At 37.0% G+C, this 20,633-nt stretch overlaps 2 protein-coding genes across 2 annotated transcripts; one reads left to right on the top strand and one right to left on the bottom strand.

Moving 5' to 3' along the window:
- Nucleotides 1-78: 78 nt before the first annotated feature.
- LOC145496958 (protein YIPF5-like) lies at nt 79-6,114 on the bottom strand. Its single transcript, XM_081476727.1, has 5 exons — nt 5,669-6,114; nt 5,235-5,269; nt 4,077-4,187; nt 2,582-2,766; nt 79-1,408 (listed from the first exon to the last, which is right to left on the bottom strand). The coding sequence occupies exons 1-5, from the start codon at nt 6,033-6,035 to the stop codon at nt 1,246-1,248; spliced, it is 861 nt and encodes a 286-aa protein (XP_081332853.1). The 5' UTR covers nt 6,036-6,114; the 3' UTR covers nt 79-1,245.
- Nucleotides 6,115-6,147: 33 nt separating this feature from the next.
- Nucleotides 6,148-17,987, top strand: LOC145496953 (H(+)/Cl(-) exchange transporter 5-like). The gene is made up of 16 exons (XM_081476723.1): nt 6,148-6,896; nt 8,088-8,294; nt 8,382-8,462; nt 8,938-9,120; nt 9,661-9,750; nt 10,195-10,250; nt 11,061-11,129; nt 11,942-12,092; nt 12,637-12,722; nt 13,234-13,358; nt 13,831-13,945; nt 14,245-14,340; nt 14,874-15,040; nt 16,046-16,170; nt 16,717-16,811; nt 17,897-17,987. The coding sequence occupies exons 1-16, from the start codon at nt 6,237-6,239 to the stop codon at nt 17,985-17,987; spliced, it is 2,397 nt and encodes a 798-aa protein (XP_081332849.1). The 5' UTR covers nt 6,148-6,236.
- The last annotated feature ends 2,646 nt before the right edge of the window (nt 17,988-20,633 follow it).

The raw sequence follows: 20,633 nt of genomic DNA, 5'->3' as shown, positions 1-20,633 counted from the left end.
GAAAGAGAATGCAACAAGTAAAAGAAGATATTGAGGTGAAAGAAGGAGTATTTAGGGGAAGAAAACTGATAATGTCCATTTACTGTAAACAAGAAAATCATTCTTTAATTCAAGAGCAAAGAAATATATGCATTAAATTATTTTTAATAATATTGTTTTTCTATAAAGTACTGTCCAGTTTCACATCCACTGACAACTATATAATGTCTGTAAGTTTCTATTAAATGTCCAAAAATGTCTTATAATTTTAGTATCCAGCATACCCATCTACACTGACCGAGTTTCAGGTCTGTACTGTAAGTTATGGAATAAGTTTAAGGCCCAAGCACCAAGCACATGGGCCACAAATCAAGGGGGATCATAACTTACAATATCAACCAAATTACTTGTCAAAATCAAGAATGCAATAGCCTTTATGCATTTATTTGTCATGAATGTCAGAAAACTTGACAAAGGATCAAGAGAGATTTAACCACAAAGACAGATCTAAATTTTAGTGAACCATAATGTACCATGTGGCCAGCTGAATTTGACCAATAACTACTTCCATACTAACTGCAGAGGTTTCTGCAACGGCGACTGGTTTATTCTGGTAAGTGTATAGTCTGCCCTTTTGTAAATACATAGTTCATGAGTATCACACAAGGTTAAATTATTTATATCTGGCAAACACCATGCAATAATACCTCTATGAAATAAATTTGCAAACTACAAATTAAACAATAAATTAAAGCACTTGTAAATAATAATATTACCTCTGATCAACCCACGCAGGAGTAAATTAACTTCTAAATAATATACATGCAAAATGTTTAGCATGCTGATTGGCTGGAACACGTCAAATAAACCAAAACAGCGCAGAAAGTTGAAATTGAGTGCACAAAGTTGAAAATGAGTTCGTATAAATGTATACTATTGATAATACTATTGCATGTATATTATAGACAAGTAATCCAATGATTTTTCTCTCGCAATTTGGAATTGAGCTCTCATATTATTTTTAAAGACTACAAATTGCACTTGCCATAATATGGGCTTGTGAAATTTTTTAGTCTTTAAAAAAGTTACTTGTATGTATTCCAAATTGCACTCGAAATCATTTGACTACAGATACAAATAGCAACACTGGTCAATGAACAAATCCTTTGGGCCACAATAATTAACCATCTTCAGTTCAATGTATTTGCAGACCAATGGAAGAACAGTACTGGCTTTGATAATGTTAAGTCATGTTTCATGTTGCTGCTAAAAAACTGTCAGAAGAGCAAACACGCCGTACAACAGAGCACAAGGATAAGCAACAAGAAGCTGCTGTGCGTCCATGGCAAGTACTGTTACAAACAGTTTTGATGCTGAAAGGCTGCACCAACCTATCGTCGTAGCTGTCAGCAGTGTCCCGAGGATCCCCCTGTGAAAAAATGGTGGTAAATTTGATCATCTTTTAGTAGCAATCAAGTGCCAAGTTTTGTCATCACAAACAAGAAATTCTGAATTTACTGGATTTAAACAGTATTTGAACTTCCTCAGTGAAAATTCTAGTACTTTACTTCCGTCAGTTGCACATACATGTATCCTGGGAGGTGCGGTGGCCTTATGCTTAGTGCGCTCGTCTCTGGATAGAGCGGTCTGGGTTCAAGCCCTGGCCGGGGACATTGTGTTGTGTTCTTGGGCAAGGCACTTTATTCTCACAGGGCCTCTCTCCACCCAGGTGTATAAATGGGTACCAGCAGACTTAATGCTGGGAGTAACCCTGCAATGGACTAGCATCCCATCCAGGGGGGAGTAGAAATACTCCTAGTCGCTTCATGCTACAGAAACTGGGATAAGCTCCGGCCTGATGGGCCACTTGGCTTGTATGCAGACTTTACCTTTACCTTACCTATTTCAGTCTAAAAATTAGCTAGTGATAAAGCAGTAAGGTTGAGATTTGGTCATTCACAAACCGTTTAATAATGTCTACCATTCCGCACACATTGCAGATCTATAATGCTAGATAATCAGTACTACACACAAGCCCTCTTACTTAGGGTCCATTCTTTCCCATTTTAAATGTACGGCAGTTAATATTTTGGCTCGAACATTAACTGTAACATCCTCTGGATCTTCATGTCTGTATCCTGATTTAAAATTTTGTACTGTACAAAATGTGGTCTTGTGGCTCAAAGAGAAATATATAAAAAAAACCTCAAAAGATCTGGAACATTTTTGACTGGTCAAGGGTACAAAGAAGACCAATTTTTGGCCTTGCTTTTTATGAAAGCCCTTAAACTATGGTATACCAGCCTGAAACAATTGTCGCCAGCCCCCCCAAAAAATTTCATATCTCACAGTACTGTATTGATATAATTTGTACATTTTCTAAAAACAAAATTCCAAGAAGCTTCACTTTATTTATACACCTGGGTGGAGAGAGGCACTGTAAGAGACAAGTGTCTTCCCCAAGAACACAACACAATGTCTCTGGCCAGGGCTCGAACCTGGACAACTTAATCTGGAGGCAAGCACACTAACCAAAAGGCCACTGTGCCTCTGACTGGGTCAATGCACCACCCAAACATTGGTGATAATAAAAAATACTCACTGTAAGGAGAGAAGTATGGAGACGCAGGACAAGATGACCATAGGAAGAAGACAGTAACCAAGAACACTAATAACACAACCAAAGGACACTCCAGTCATACTCATAAGATTGAGAATGGCGTACATAGATAAACAGCCTAGAAGACCAACTCCATAGATATAACCAAACCCATGAACCTTGCCTGACTAAAAGAAAAACAAAAATAATGACATTAAAAATTAGAACGTCAAGTTTTGCAACAGTTTAAAATCACTGTTAGTATTATTATATTTAATGTAGAAATGACATCAACTCGGAAAGACGGAGGCTGGTGGGTTCAAGTCCCATCTGGAACTCAGATTTTTTTCCGAGCTGAAGTCATTTCTACATTTAATATTTCTTATAAGACTCACTTTGGAGAGTATTATATTTTTTTTGTGAAACTGGAGTGTCATTTTTTGAGGGAGGGGTGGCTACTTTTGGAGGTTGTTAAAAAAACATGAAATTATTTAATATATAGTTATCTACAGCTAGATACCAGCCAAAAAAAATTGAAATCCCTGAAATTGCCAATTTTACCTTCTTGACCCATAAAAAAAACATTGTTAACACTAGAGCTTTGAACCAATTCAACCACAGAAATGCATCAAATGTTCCAAAATTTCCCCCGAAAATGCCAAAATTCAGCCAAAATAACCCTTTAAGCCCGGGAGAAAAACCTTATTTTTCTAAAATTATTACAGCAGATCGAAAACCCACAAGCAATATACCAGTTGAAAGGTATTGTTTGGGTATGTTCTATATCACCACAACAGACATAAAAGATGTCACAAATTGAATTGAGGAGTCCACAAAGTAAAAAATGAAAACGTTCAAAAATACCTTATTCCTTCTATATACTGGGTATACCCCTAAACAATAGCTTAATTTGCAGCTCTGGGCGTGCAGATTTTTATCACATATTCACTTGACCGTAAAATTGTAAAGCGTAAAAGTTTCAAAAACTTGAGGGGTGGTTAATCAAGTCTGATTCAGGAGGGGGGTATGATTTTATGCTTTCAATGTGAAGATCTCTCAAAGATCCTTTTGGCCTCCAAATTTGAAATGAATTGGCCAAATATTAAGCTTATTAGAACATTTTGTGCCATGTGGCACTATTGGGACTTAAAGGGATAAGAGTGAATGATGCTTTTTGGGCACTTTCATTTATATCTGAGAGATTTGGTGACCTGTGATGGAGACGAAGAGATTCCCTCTGTATGATCCAGAAAACTTGAGATAATCCGGGAGAGTGGACGAAGATGTATCTAGGGAGGGTCATTAATGTTCTGGAATATACTCTATGTCGATCTTGTATACACAGTTATGTACAATATTATTAGTATACACACATGTTCCTATATAACAGAGGAAAGGAGACGGCTCAAAAAAAAAAAAGGCAAATTAAATAGCAAGAATCCTAAGGTAGCAAAATACCATTATCATCTGCTGTTTTTATGTTACTCTTATCTCTCACCAACAAGAGACATCCACCAAATGCTAGACAAAACACCAGTGGCCCAGCAAGGTCTGTGTCATCCATAATGTTAGCTTCTGTGTGTTGCAATGGATTTAACACAGACAGTGTCTACAACAAGAGAGAATAAACAGTTGGCTTTGTTGTAATAAAACAAAGGAGAGCCAGGCATGAGAACTGGTCCATTATATATATAGAGACAGAAGATTAGAAGAAATTTAGGCAAGGTGTTATTTTAACATTTTCAAACCAAAATTAAAGAAATAAGTGTCAAAGAATATGAGTTAATCTGCAGTAAATAAACTTATCTACATGTAGAAAAAATGGAGGGAAAGACAAGGGAAAACAGTAGGGCCGGTGTGAGTATTGTAAGTACAATGATCATGTAATGTAAGTAGTCGTATTAGTAATTGTTAGAAGTATAAGTAGCAGCTGTATTGTACATATTAAATGAACTCTCGGCAATTAATTTGTTAAAAGAAAAAGTAATGCAGAAGATTGGAACCATGCATAATGCATAAGAGCTGACAGGTATACAATGTTGAATTTGTTAGCATCATAAAAATAACTGCAGTAATAGATTGTCTCTATATATGATTCTATTATTTAATCAACTAATTACCGTTGCTTGCATCTAAACGTGAACATGTGACGCTGAAGCACGCTCTGATTGGGTGTCAAACGTGGCATGATTGGTCATGAAACATTTGAAGTTTAGCAGACCATGGCATTAACTTTCGTGTTCAAAGTTCAGCACACAAAATGGGAGAAAGATTGGACATTGAAGACTTCTTCAGAGAAATTGACCCCCACCTGTGTCAATACACATACGCCTTTCACACAAGTAGTTTTACTTCTGGTATAACCATAAAATATTGGCGGGAACAAGGCTTTCAGAGTCTTTCAGAACGTGAAAGTTCCCATCACGGTCTGCTAAACTTCAAATGTTTGATAACCAATCATGCCATGTTTGACACCCAATCAGAGCATGTTTAGGTGTCAAGTGTTCACATTTAGATGTAAGCGACAGTAAACAGTGATTGTTAATCAATAAATTTAAAAGTTATTAACTAACAGCTTGTTTATTGCATGTACCTTTATTGCAAAGTTGGCAGTCTACCTCTGCCACTAAATTGGTAAAAAATAATAAAAACTCACCTTTTGCCATATATGTTCAAAATTGATTCCGAGCTCTGCAAAAAGTCACACAACACAGTCAACCTTTCAAGTTGTTAGTAATGGTAAGTTGGATAACTTTCAGTTAAAACTGGTGCAATTGTGTTACTTTTCCACCAAAATGAATCTTTAGTATAGTGAAATACTAAATAAGCTTTAAGTTTAAATAAAGCTTTAGATTTTGGGATTTTTTTTATCTTTCAGTTAGTTGTCACGTTTCCATACCTGTATGTCACTCAGACAAGATAAAAGAGCTTTATTAAAAAGCAAAACGAACTAAATTGGTGTTACAGTTCTATACAAAGCTACAAAATAGGTCGAAAGCAGTACTCGAACTCGAATGTTTTCCTTAGTAACGCCATGAATGCGAAAACATACGCTTATCGAATTTCCATCACCCTATGCCACGTTGTTACCTTCCAAAAGTGGCGGCTCATCTTCAAAACTTGTGTAATCTTCGCTCGTTTGTCGCGGTCTCATGGATCCTTCTATTCCATAACCTCCACCACCACCTGACCTCATCGTTGTCGGACCTGAAGCACCGTAATCGTACGACAAATTACCGCCATATTCATACGAAGATGAGTCATAAAATCCTTGAGTATTTGTGGCTGGAGGATAGTTGTAAGTCGGCACTTGCTGTGCCGTTTGTCCATAATCTGAGTACTGTTGACTGTAACCGTATCCACCATATGGCTGTTCCTTCTGTTCAGCGTAAGCGTAGCCACTATCGAAAAAATCCTGATCAATGGAAACGCTGCTATCCGTGTTGAAGTTCGACATTTTTTCGCGATAGTGTCTTGTTGTTGTCTCTATGTCCAAGTAAGCTTGGTGACCACGCTTCAGCTCAAGCTCATAAGGCCTGGCTGCGAAGTTACAGGCTTACAAGTGCACAGAAGAGTTGAGGCCATCTTGTGAACGAAGTCTTTTCTTTTCGATGTTCCGCAGTCACGAGATGAGTAATTAATAAGAAGAAAAGACAACATGAATCACAATCGTCTATCGTCAAATGTTTCTGAGAATTCGCCCACTGACGACAGACTGCAGAACGTTTTAGGAAGTTTCGACGATGAACAATCTCCCATCGTCGAAGGAAGTAATTTGCGCTTTTCGCGAAGTGCTGCAAGGAGCGATGTCTTTCTCGAAGAACCCGAAGCTGCTGCCCTGGCTCAATACGATGATTTTAACACCATCGATTGGGTTCGTGATCGGCAAAGAGAACGAAAACGTTTTCGAGAAATGAGAAGGATGAAGCGTGGAACTTTCTGGCAGCGACTCAGACAAGCGAACGATGCATGGGCTGGCTGGCTGATAGTCTTTCTTGTTGGCCTGGCTGCCGGTCTGTGCGCCGGAATCATAGACATTGGAACTACCTGGATGACAGATTTAAAGCTTGGCCTATGCCCGGAAAATCTCTGGTTTAATAAAGAATCGTGTTGCTGGTCGGACAACACAAGTTTTGAAGAAGTGGGTTGTAATCAGTGGAAGTCATGGGCTCAGATATTGACCCATTCTGACAGCGGAGCTGTAGCTTACGTCATTGACTATTTCCTCTACATTATTATTTCATTATTGTTCGCTTTGCTTGCTGTTACTCTTGTTCGATGGTTTGCGCCATATGCTTGTGGCAGTGGGATCCCTGAGGTGAGCCATCACAGTGTTGTGTGCAAGTTGATAAAGTTTCCAAATTACATTCAGCTCTTATTAACCGAGCAGAAGGTCTGTATGGGAGAATCTTGACTGAAGTCGTGAGTACTGACCAAACGAGGTGAGGGGAGTACACACAACCAAGGTCAAGATTCTCCACTAAGGTGCAGGATGGTGATTTATCAAAATATCTTGATAGAATATCACTAGTTTGATTATTGATATTATGATATTTTATTGATATTTTGGTGATGATAGAATGATAATATCGAGAAATCATTTTTATCACAATGTGCATGTCAAATATCAAAATATTATTATCACATGAGATTGTCATGATAAATAATAAGTGAAATGGTAACTCGGAGAAAGTGAAATAAAAAAAAGACTTGAGAATGCGTATTCATTTATTATCATGATAGTTGCTCCATAATCTTCTCTTGCAAATTCTGTAATTGTCACTATCATAATCATTAACTTGAAAAAGTGGTAAATTGAGATATCAAGGTATCACTTTCAAATCATGAGAATAGCATGGAAGAGTATGAATAGATCAAAATAGCAAGCTATTTAATATCATGTATCACTCTCATTCTCAAATATCAGTCAAGTGACTTTATCATGTAACAAAGAAGATCAGACACTGACAGAGATTGATATATCATGACAATATCAAAATCGGTTAATTTCACTGCTGTTTGCTAGCCGTTAGCTGTTATTTGTTGTAAAGGGACAGCATTGTATTGTATCATGATTTATCACTTTATTACAGGAAAAAGAAGACATTCTTAATAATATATTCTGATAATATCATGATTTATTACTCTATCTCACCCAGGTTTGATTCCTCTTGGGGTTGCCTGTCACAATGTTCTTTTTACGTTGTTTTACTTCATAAAAAATTTCCAAGTCTTACTGCTGCTCATTTAGTCTATTTAAAACCTTGACCGGCTGCTGGTCATATAGCCACAGCAATTCAAATTGGTGTGAGAAAAAGAAAAAGTGAGGAATTCCAGTAGATGTAGTTAAAGGACACCATCGTACAAATTACCTCATGATATAAGTGGGTTACTGAAACACTTGGTCCAACATGATTCAACTGTTGATGTACGTGTATGCTAGATACAGTAAATCTGTAGGTAAGTTTTGTTTTAATACTAGTAGTTTATTTTCCTTGTATATTTGTAGATCAAGACAATATTAAGTGGTTTCATCATTCGTGGTTACCTTGGGCGGTGGACACTGATCATTAAATCATTGTCGATGATGCTTGCTGTGTCTGCTGGTCTGAGTCTCGGAAAAGAAGGTCCTCTAGTTCATGTAGCAAGTTGTTGTGGAAACTTCTTCTCGTACGTGTTTGCCAAATATCACAAGAATGAAGCCAAGAAAAGAGAGGTGTGTTCCTTTGTGCCCTATCATTCCTTATGTGCTTTCATGCTGTTACCTAGACCTGTCTGTAAACTTGGTTTATGTTGTTGTTAGGTTCTGTCAGCTGCTGCTGCAGCTGGTGTGTCTGTGGCTTTTGGTGCTCCTATTGGTGGTGTCCTGTTTAGTTTAGAAGAGGTGAGTACAAATGCTCCTAGTTGCTTCATGTTACTGAATCTGGAGATAAGCACAGACCTGATGGGCCATTCAGCTTGTATACAGACTATACATGTACCTAGGCGGGCACTAGAATAATAAGACTGAAATTATTACGATATCCATGCAAGACTAACCCTGCACATTCAAGAGTGGTATTTTTAGGAAAGACCTACATGTATATATCTGCAGTTAGAATTGTAATTTACATACAAAATTGGCATGGATGCTTCTTTACAGAAACCACGCAATGTGTTTGAAATTCATACTGTATTAACAAGACATGTCTCGGATGAAACATCATCCATGGTTAGTTTACAAGAATACCAATAGAAAATGAGCAATAAATAGTTCAACGGTGTGTGATGAAAATAAGCATGATAAGTTAAGGATTAAGGTGCAAAACAATACTTTAAAACCAATATTAGCTAACAGTTGGCATTTATTTTGTAATCAGGTTAGTTATTACTTTCCAATGAAGACGTTATGGAGGTCCTTCTTCTGTGCAATGATTGCTGCATTTACACTGAAGTACATGAATCCCTTTGGGACTGGCCGCCTGGTTATGTTTTATGTGGAATACACCAATCCTTGGAAACTCTTTGAACTTCTGCCATTTATTCTACTGGGGGTCTTAGGGGTAAGTCTTGGAAAAGTAAAATGGAAAACTGTCTCAAACTTCAGCCTACTTCAGCTAGGTCTGCGGCCTACTTTAAAAGTTGTTGAAACACTGAATGTATTATAAAAACGTTTGAGAATGTGAATGACAAACAGTGCAATATTTGGTGGCAAAAAAGCTCTAGCAATATCTCCATTGCATATAGGTAGACAGTCCAGAGGACTATACGTTGCTTCCCATCCAGAAGGAGTGCATAGATTAATAATAATCAGTAATGATAGTAAGACACTTATATGGCGCTGTTTCCCAGTGCTTCAACAGTGTTTTACAGATTTAAAAATTCACAAAAAATTAACTAAAAACTTTCCAAAACTATCTAAAATTGACTCAAGTTAACAAAAAGTAAAACCATTATGATGATAAAACAATAAAAAATCAGCATCTGAAGTAAGCACTCAAGAAGATGCTTGCAGTTGTTTTTTTTTTTTCTCACTTTACAAACCACTTGAACCATGAGTAAACTTTTCCTTACTTACTTTGAGTTACTCTTTCTTGTTCTAGGGGCTGATCGGTGCTTTTTTCATCAAAGCTAATTTGTGGTATTGTAAACGCAGGAAAATGTCAAAATTAGGAAAATATCCAGTTCTAGAGGTTGGTTAGTCAGAAGTTATTTTCAATCTATTTAATCAAACATTTTTATTTACAAGATATAAGGATATGGGGTGTCAATGCTTATTCAATTACACTCAAACCTCTCTACGACAACAGGTGAAAGTGGCTGTTATAGAGAGGTGGCTGTTATGGGGAGGTAAGGGTGTTATATGACACCTGTGTTTTTTGGGAGGGGTACAACATTTTTGTAAAATGTTGACTGTAGCATAGAAATACCTAACACAATAAAAATGTATCAATAAAACAGAAACCAAACAAACAGAGACCAATGGCGCACGGTACAGATCAAGTTTCGTGACCTTTTACACTCTAATACAGGGTTTGGCAAACACCATTAGTCATTGTGTAAAGGCTTCTGACTTAATAAATGTGGATGTAGATGAAGCTTTGGATTGAAACGTTTTGCTTGATGTTTTCCTTCAGGTCATACTGGTGACACTTGTTACAGCCTTGCTGGCTTATCCCAATCCATATTCCAGGTGACAGAATATTATTTACGATCATTTATTTATTTGCACTAGAGCAAAAGTATGTCTAATACCCTGTCTCCTATCCTGTCTCACCATTTCCACCCCACACCACCCCAGGGTAGCTAGGGCACAAATTAAAGCTTTCTTAATAACAAAATATTTACATGTAATTGTCATAAAATTAGAAGTAAAGAGCTGGATTAGTTGGTCCGAGACATAAATATACTCACGTGAAACACTGAGTAGCAAGTAAATATCTTGGACCAACTAATCCAGCTCTTTACTTCTATTATTATAAATTGCTCTAGTTTATCTATTGAGCACTCTAATAGCCAATGAGGATTTCTACTTGCTATTTGGTTACATGTATTTGTCAAATATTTTTGTGAGTGAAGTAAGACTGCAGGCTAAAGAATACTACAAATGCACATTTACTGTGCTTGTAGTATTCTAAAGCTTGTAGTTTTATTGCAATACAATCTGGCAACAAAAATGCATTGTGTCTTAACCAAGCCTGTCATGTACCATTGATCATTTCTTTCCTCGCATACTGTTTTTCTCACATACATGTATCAATTAACTTAAAGTTATTCTGTATGAAGAACTTGGAGAGCAGATGTCATAATTCATTTGCCTAATCAGTATATTCTATGTCAATGTCTTTAATGTCATTTTTGCTATGGGAGCGCTTACTGGAAGAGGACGCTTACTAGATAGATTGCACACAATGGGGAGCTCTTACAAGAAAGGGGGTGCTTATTGGAAGGAGCATGCTAAATTGAATCATTATGGTATCAAGCGTTTGATTTGTTTTCACAGACAAAGTAGCAGTGTGTTAATCAAGCACCTGTTCAGTCAGTGTGGTCCAGATGATGCCACAGAGTTATGGTATGACTTAAGACGCAATATCTCCTTTGACTACTACATATAGCATGCCATTAGGCAGGCAGGTGATAAGAATAAAGCAGGGCAGGAATAAAACCAGGTCTGACTGCCTGGGGCAAGTCAATTTTGTTCTTGGGCAAGTGAAATTAGCCATTTTCAAGTTACCTAGTGCCTCTCTTTCAAAATGAGTCCTCATGCAAAAACGCTCATATGAAAACAAGTTTGATTTGCAAGAAAATGAACCTGTAGGCAGAACTCATTTTCATATGAATGGTTTGCACAAAGACTAATTTTGACACAGAGGCAAAAGGCAACCCGGTACTGGCCTATTAGCCTCAGTAGTCTTGTGAGTCTGAATGAGAACATAGATTAATTTAAAATACAAGCACACCTAGTTCTCAGTTGTCCTCGGATTGCCATATTGGCAAGTAAAATTGGAGTGGTGGCAGGTGAAAATTGAAATTTGTTGGCCCACTGGGCAAGTACATTTCAATTGTTTTGCTTCCCTGTAAAGATAATCATTAACTAACATTAATAAAAATTTAATTCTTTGAAGCAAGCCTTGAGCTATCCTGGATATCTGAACTATCAAGACAACTGGGAGCTAGTTTGCTTGATAGCTCATTTGGTAGAGCACTGCACTGGTATCGCAGAGGTCATGGGTTCAAATCTTGTTCAAGGAGAAACATTTTTCAGACTTCAATTTCACAACTGCTTAATATTAAGGTCTACATAACTGCGATGATCAATCATGTCTTCAGACCTTTCTTTCTGACCCTCATATTCTACTAATTAGCATTTTTAAATTTTTGCAGTGACTATGAAACTAGCAACTCCACATTGAATGTTAATGATCCAAACTGGCCTGGGGCCAAGGCAGGGGCCGGAGTGCTTAAAGCAGTTTGGCAGTTGATTCTGGCCATGATTTTCAAAGCTATCATTACAGTGTTCACTTTTGGGATAAAGGTAAGGAAGGCAAGAAAACTATGTCATTAGGTGAATTTAGAGAAATAATAGAACATGCTTCCAGTCATTGAAATGACTCATATTACGAATGAATGTGTACAGTTCCAATGAAAAATTGTCTCCTGTAGACTCCATATTGAGAACTTTGACCACGTACCATAAAGTTAAACATTGATGTCCAGGTAATTTAAACCAAAAATCAAACACTTCATCTTACCCCGAGATAAGTTGCAAAGAACCATTCGGCATACTTTGGAACTTAAACTGCTTTTCAGCCAAGATTCCCTTTAAATCCAAGATATCTGTCACTGTTTCATAACAAAAGACTACTGAATGAATAGTGAATGTCTGAGTTCTTCAAATGAATAATGTAATTTTATCTACCAGGTCACCTTTCCTCTACCCTCTTGTGGTAGTTTGTTATTTTATTAATAAAAATTGGAGAATCACTCCTCCAACTTCAGACATGAAACATAGATTTTGCTTGGTAATAAAGTACTTACAGCCACCACTGACATGTAATACATAATATATATGCCTCTAGGTTCCTGCTGGGTTGTTTATTCCAAGCATGGCCATTGGTGCTTGTATGGGAAGAGTTCTTGGTATTGGAATGGAACAACTTGCCTTGTGAGTTAGTCACTCCCAATCACATTATGGAACGGAAAAATTTATAACATAATTCATTCAATTCTGTAACATTGTTGTTAAAGTATTTTTGTTATTTTATTGGCTCAAGAACTCATTTACTGGAAGGCAGGATCAGTTTCATGTATAGTCATGATTTTTTTATTCATTAATACTGGTAATTAGTGTATTATTCCCGACAATATTATACAACAAACAACAGAGTTTCCATTCACTTGTTGCTAAAAGGTGTATTCCAGCGCCCTTGTCTGTGAATATGATAGGCCTAAGTCAGCCTGGTATTAATTTTGGAAAACACAACATAAATTATTCATAATGGAATAGATGGAATAGATACTGAAACCAAACAGAAAACACTTATAGATTTAAGGTACGGAGAGAGAAAAATTGTACTCAAACCTTCTTTCAACACAGCTTAAAACCACCACCCCAAAGTGAGCTGAGGTCCTCCAGGCCTCTCATTTCTAAAACTATTTCTCTCTCTTCTTATTAGCTACAACCCACACTGGTACATTTTTGAGTCATCATGTGGCAAGTCAATTGCAACCTGCATAACTCCTGGTTTGTATGCAATGGTTGGCGCTGCAGCAGTGCTTGGTGGAGTCACAAAAATGACAGGTGCTCTTTTTTTTTCGTTAAACTAAGTCTGCCTTTTCTGTATTAATGACATACACACCCTCCCCCTATTTCCTTAGTTTCCTCTTCTCCTCTCATCGTATTTCCAGGTGACTTTGCTCCTTTTCCAACATTCCAGATTTTATTTGTTCCCATCTGAAATTTCTGTATCGTATCATGAGTATGAATTTCAAAACACAAAGCTAAAATCTGCTTATTCAAACGAAGTTATATCTTCTTGTCTATGATGGCCCTTTAATTCTGAGGGGTGATCAAAATCTTAGTTCTCTTTGCATAATCAAACCATTGACAACAACGAAGGTGATGAGAAAAAAGAAAATCATCACATCGATGTGCCACCAAATTCTCAGATGTTACGTTAAAAAAAAATACAGGACAGACTTCAACATTTTTGTTTTTGTACTCTTCTTTGTTGAATTTTTTGTAATATTTTGTTACTTTGTTTTTCTTGCAGTCTCGCTTGTTGTGATTATGTTTGAGTTGACAGGAGGACTGATGTACATAGTTCCTCTAATGGTAGCCGTCATGATGAGTAAATGGGTTGGAGATGCGTTTGTAAAGGAAGGAATGTATCCTAGCACTGTTAGTAACAGTTGATGCTAAAAGTACCGTTCAGTGCAAAAACTCATCGTGGTTTCCATGGTGTATTGAGCTTCCCCTCCCCCCAATATGATGTTATCCATCACAGGATATTCCCCTCCAGGATTTTGTCAGGTTCTCTACTAGATCACAGGCTGGTACTTAATCCATTTGGAGCAGTTTTCCCTTGAGTGTCAAAAGTAATTGACACATTTGTGTCCTGTTAGGCCACTAGGCTCGAACACAGACTTTACGTGTACCGTCATGAATTCCTTGACTCTTTTCAAAGTTATGATGGCCATATACATCTCAATGGTTACCCATTCCTGGACAGCAAAGAAGAATTCACTCACACAACACTAGCAGCAGATGTCATGAGACCTAGGTAAACTTGTTTACAAATTACACAAAGTCATGCAGTAAAGCAGGTGAAACAATCTTAGAAAATCATGCAAGGCAGCAATGTAGGGATCCACTGATATGGTCCTGTAGAAAACAGTTAATGAAAACTGAAAGTTGACATGGGTGGGGCCAGAAGAGTTGACATATGCCAGGCAGGAAAATGGTCGTCTGACTCCACAAATGTTAGCCTCCTGGGCAGACATTCCTTTTGGTTGTCTTGTATTCCACTTTCATTAACAAACTTCATGAGGGTAAAAATGATTGCTTGACAAGGCAAGAAACAGTTTATGCATAGGGGGCTACAGAGCTGCAGAGCTATTTATTTATTTAGTACGATATTTACTAACAGATATTAGAAAATGTTCAAGGAATTGTGCATACTGCAATATTGTTGGTTAATTGGAGTCCTTGATAATGCATGTGAATTGCACTGTATCTTTAAATAAGTTAACACTTCAGTGTTTTAACTATTGCATATGCCATTGTGAGACTATTGTTTTATTACTGATTTTGCAGAAAAAATGATCCTCCATTGTCATGCATAACACAAGACAGCTTTACTGTTGGAGAACTAGAACAACTTCTTGAAGAAACAGACTTCAAGGGCTTCCCAGTGATTGTAGATAACGAATCTCAAAGACTTGCAGGGTTTGTCTTAAGGAGAGATCTAAACATTGCCATTAGTAAGTGCACATTAGTTTCAGCTTGTATTCAATCTTTTACAGTGTGCAGATTGACAGGTTGAGAACAATTTGGGTATTATTACCAAAAGAGGACCTGTTAAATCAGGGCTTGATTTTTCAAGGCATGAATAAGATTTCTGGATTCAATAACTAATCTTATAAAGTTATGGTTATCATCCTTAGGGTTTCTTTAATTCCTTGTCCATTTTTTCCATTTATTCCACATTTTTCATGATCCACATCTTTCATCACCTCAGTTTCTATTGTGTTATCATACACCGCAGTGCTCACTCGTAATTTCAGTTAGTTCAGCGGGCCTGTTAAAGTATGAGGGTTACCAGTAATCATAGTTAAACGATGTACACCAGTCAGTTTTAGCCTCAGTCCTTTTTCTGCCACCTTTCTTTAGGAACTACTCCTTGACAAAACAACTAAACCATACCGTGTAAAGCTAACAACATTTACTGTAAATCCTTGAATAAGCGTCCCCCCCTTGAATAAGCGTCCCCCCTCTCAAATAAGTGCCCCGCCTCCCCTCCCCCCATTTTGTGGACAAGTAATGAGACAGCAAAGGATGCATAGTTTTTGTCGTGTAGTATTAGATTTGTGCATTGTTTCAGTTTGTGAACATGTTAAGTTTGGAAAAAATTACAAGTACTAATGGTGCCGCGATTTAAAGTTTAGGATCAGCTTTTTATGTCAATAAACAGCTTATGTTGTTGTTTACGCGCAGATGATGTATTTTAAATGATCATGACAGCCATGATTTGGGAAAAATTAAATAAGCACCCCCCCCCCCCTCGAATAAGCACCCCTGTCTTCTCCTAAATTTGAAATAAGCGCCCCAGGCACTAATTCGAGGATTTACGGTATTCTTTTCTTGGTAGTTGACTTTGTAATGATAATGGGGTAATAAAACTCTTTGTTGCTTTCTTTATTTACAGTAAATAGAAATAATTATTCTTTTATTAGTTACGGTGTTAATATTTTGTCCTGCATACATAGGTCATGCAAGGGCGCGTGATGAAGAAGTGGTGTCGGCGTCACAGGTTTACTTCTTACCCAATCCCCCAAGGTACCGCCCGCCTGGTCAGCCACCTGCTTTGAGCCTTAGACATATTGTGGACCAGGTGAGAAAACTATCACTTTCAAAATGTTAGGGTCTCCGTAGCTTAGTTGTAAGGTTGGTGAGCTTGAATGGTCCAAATCTCAGTCTCTAGTTCAACTCTGGCCATTAAGCCTTCCTTTTTCCTTATGTCTGATTCAGTCAATGTTATACCACCTTTATTGTGTTTGATTATGTTGGAGAGTTGTGACTGTGATGCACAGAACTAGATTGCTGACATCTATGGGGTCAGCTTAGGCAGGTTTTGTACTAAACTTAGTAAGGTCAACCTGTCTCGCCTGGCCTACATATCAGCTTGTGGTATTGCAAAATGTCTTACTGAACTTTTCCACTGTTGTGATGATCAATTGTTTATTTTCTCCATAATGCACACCTTTTCCCTCAAAGTTAGCAGAAATGACTAATTTACATGTTTTGTAATAATTTTGGGACATTTATTTTATGATGTTAATTAAAAGTGACTATTGTCAGTATTCAATTCTGTACACATTCTACAAATCGTGAAGCACATGTTTGATTCATTGTGTGATGTGTAATTGGTGTAATTCAGAGCCCAATACAAATCACTGACGCTACGCCCATGGAAACAGTAGTGGAAATGTTCCGCAAAGTTGGGCTGAGACAGACACTTGTTACACACAATGGGTAAGTTTAAAATCGTTCAATACAGTAAAAACCTGCATTTAAGAACCTAGTGGTTTAGGAACCTGCTGGCAGAAATTTTCCATTTGAATACCCAAAATTTGAGAACCTGTTTAGCCAAGCAAGATCAGGCAGGTTCTTATATGTATGTGGGTTACAGTTAATTATTATTCTAAACATTTTAAACTAGGAGTGTTACTTTAAGATTGCAAATTTACAGTAAAAGAAAATACATAAATTATACAGTTGTGAATGAATACTGTATATTTACGGACCAAACAATTGAAATTAAGAACCTAATAACCTTATTAAGAACCTACTTATCCTAACTTGCCAATAACTACCCCAAAATGCAAGAACCTATTTTGCCAGACTTCAAAAATTGTACATTGTTACATGTATGCAGATTTTTCTGTATTTGCATTTCAAGTTTGTAATAGTCAAGTGAATGTCATGTTTGTAGCATGCCGATTAGATTCTGGGGCTCCTACCCCTTGCTTGCTCCAACACTAATTTTGTCAGATTACCCTGATATATAAAAAAATGTTCAAGAAAAGCTTAGCAAAGTTAAGAAGCAATCAATGGGTGCCAGGCTTCCGTCTTTTAGCATAATATTCATTTTTATTTTAAAAATCTTAATGTCTGCCAATTTTCTAAACAAATTAAGTTATATCTCTTCTCTGAACAACTCAAAAATAGCATGAAGTAACTAACATTTTGAACATTCAGTTCCTTCAAATATCCACCACTCATATAGTTTGGTCTGTGTCCCTGTGTTTGTACTTTATTTACTTGTCTCGTTCATTCCCTTGGCCTTATTTTGTTTTGCACATAAAAGGCAGGGGGATAACTCAGAAACCACAAGGTTCATTTATCTTCCTGGCTCGACTTTAAGCACACATCTTTACCTTAAGTTATTGTAAGTTATTGTAATTTTCTATGCAAATGTGTATTAAGTGTCTAGAGTAAATAAAGCATTGTTGTTGTTGTCTCAGCTGTCTTGTGGGTGTGGAGAGGCATCAGAATTAAGTGTCTTTCCCAAAAAGCTAATTGTTCTAATGGTTTTTGTACTTCTTATTTTGTTTCAGTCGCTTGTTGGGAATCATCACTAAGAAGGATGTTCTACGTCACATAGCCACATTAGCCAATCAGGATCCAGATTCTATACTCTTCCATTAATTATTAAGCATGTCAGTAATTTTGAATGTAAGAGAGGTATATATTCTTGCAGCATCTAATGGTTTATCATTTAAAAACAACTTCATTCCATTCGCCCTACATTTGAAAACATACGCTTCCTCTGACTCCCATCAGAAGTTTCAATTCCAGCTGCACTGTGAGAATAGACAAATTTTTGATATCTTGTATGCCATTATGAAAATAAGCTGAAAATCATGTTTAGCCATAGACTAAATTTTACAGTTTAGTGTGCACTAGTCTCACTTGCAACATGAACTGAAAACCCATGAAATAATATTCACTAGACATAGAATAAATGCATTATTCAATAATTGATTTGTTTACAATCTCAACAATGTGCCAAGTGATTTTTGACTTCTGGTAAAACACATGCTGGGAATTTCTTGGTTAAAGACATTTACAAAAGGAAGAAATTCATATTATAGTAATGATGCAAAAAAAAAATTTAACTTCGTATATTTTTTAGATTCATGGCAAGGTTTTTTTTTTTCGGTTTTCAGTAAATTATATTGTAATTTTTACTGACAACAAATTCGTGGATAATCATATCAGGCCTCTGTCAGAGGTTTAGTATCTGCACTTATTACAGTGAAACCTTGATTTAATGGACCTCTATACAACAAATTCCTCGGTATAACAAACAGTATTCTTCCTCCCAGTAATAGTAAAATATGGAGAAGAACCCTGATATAACTAAACCTTGTTACAGCGAATATATTTTACCAGTCCCTTGGCCCTTTGTTATATCAAGGTTCCACTGTATATATTAGCTAGCTCTGTGAGTGGGAAAGATGAATCAAATCCTGCACTGTGATTGGCTACTGGGATTACAGTATTGTCCAAGTTTGTTCGCTCGAGGTGGGTGGGTGTAGCCTGGATGTAGCCTTGTTCTTTTTTTTTTTTGCCTGTTTATGGACCTTAACTGACTCCATCACCCACAAAAAAGAACTTGGCCAATATCCAGCCATCTTGGCTGAAGAAGCTTGGTCAATAACCCATATTTACTGTACCCTGGTTGTACTAAAGGTAAAATAGCTAGTCTTACAAACCCAATGCTCCGCAATTGCTGGAGCATAACTGGGTTTTGAAGCAACTACAACATTGCTTCTCCACCCTTGTTCTACCTAACCAGACTTACCACCTAGATCAATTTCTAGAGATTAAATGTTAACAAAACCAGTTACACTTAGTCTATCCACCACTAGCGAGTTATCCACTGGATAGCATTGTTCCTCTTTTGAACAACCAGGGCCTGGTGCATATTTCAGACTAGGAAGTGTTAAAACTGAATGAAAGGGTAGAAAAGGCAGGGGGAGTTCAAAGAAATGTAATACAATGTTGTATATCATTGTTGGTAGTCGACACAATCGTATAGTATGCAGCATTTCAAATAATAATTGTTTAGTAGCGTTTTGCAACAGTATCGCCAAGCATATTTTTGTAAGATAATCAAATGGCAGCAACTAAATTAAGTTGTCTTAATAAAAGAGAAATCTATTGGAAGTGTTGTCTTATAGCAGATTGCTAGAAATGGATAGACACTGGAGAACAAGTTTAGAAAGTAATAGGTACTTTTCATTCAACTACAAGGAATGGTAATTAAAGGTTCATCACATTAAGGGATGGGCTAACCCTAAAAGATGTGATACTGTTACTGGCTACAAAGGCTTGCTAGATTTACAGATCATTTTCAAGAACACTGTCAGTGAACAGTCCAAAAGTTAGCTAAGTGACTGGTTCTTTCAGGGAGCTCCTCTTTACAATAACCTAAAATTTAGGCAGGTAATATATTTGGTTGCATCTAGGCATAAGCAAGCCATGAAAGACTCGATCTGATTTGGCATCAATTGTTGCATGATTCTTCATCACATGTTTAGTCTGGTTGATGTAGCATGAACTTTGGTGCCTGAAGAAGTTGGTATTGTTTCAGCGAGGGCTGAAAAACACAGGCAAAGCTTCAAACAAGAAGATCCATAGTGTAGGAAACTCCTGATTTAAACTTTCATCTGCACTTATTGGCAACATTTTGAAAACTCAGAAAAACCCAAAAACCCATGTTCTAGTTGCAGTGTACAAAGAAAGTCCTGTCCAGTATCCTAGGGCTAGTAGATTTTCCAGTCAGGTTAGTTTGTTGCTTGCTGAATGGGCAAGTGAAGTTTCTTAAGAAAATTTTGGGGAAATTCGGGGTTTAGTGAAAATGATTTTTGGGCTAGTATATTATATTTAGAGCTTTCCCAAAGGGCTAGCCTAAAATTTGGTTGTCATTGTAGCCTAGTTTGAAACACAAAGACCAAACTTCAAATATTTGATGAGGAATCATACAAGGCTTGATACCCATTAAATCATCTTTTACAGTGACGTGTTCACAATCAGATTTAACTGGGAGTTATCTTATCTTCATAACTACCTACAAGCACTAAACCTTTATTTTTTTTCAGGGTAACTCTGACTGTTCTATAAATAGAACTGCTAAAAATAGAGCTGCTAAATATAATTGCTGCTAGGGTTCAGCAAAGTAACAGACACAACCAATTTTAAAATGGCACTTTTTATTTTCAATGTACAGTTGTGTTCACAAAATGCCTTCAACCATGGCTGTTTTAAAATGCACCTTGATTAGAGTCA

Source organism: Orbicella franksi, chromosome 9 (genome assembly GCF_964199315.1).
Source record: "Orbicella franksi chromosome 9, jaOrbFran1.1, whole genome shotgun sequence".
Lineage (NCBI taxonomy): Eukaryota > Metazoa > Cnidaria > Anthozoa > Scleractinia > Merulinidae > Orbicella > Orbicella franksi.
This window is presented reverse-complemented; position numbering and strand designations above follow the sequence as displayed.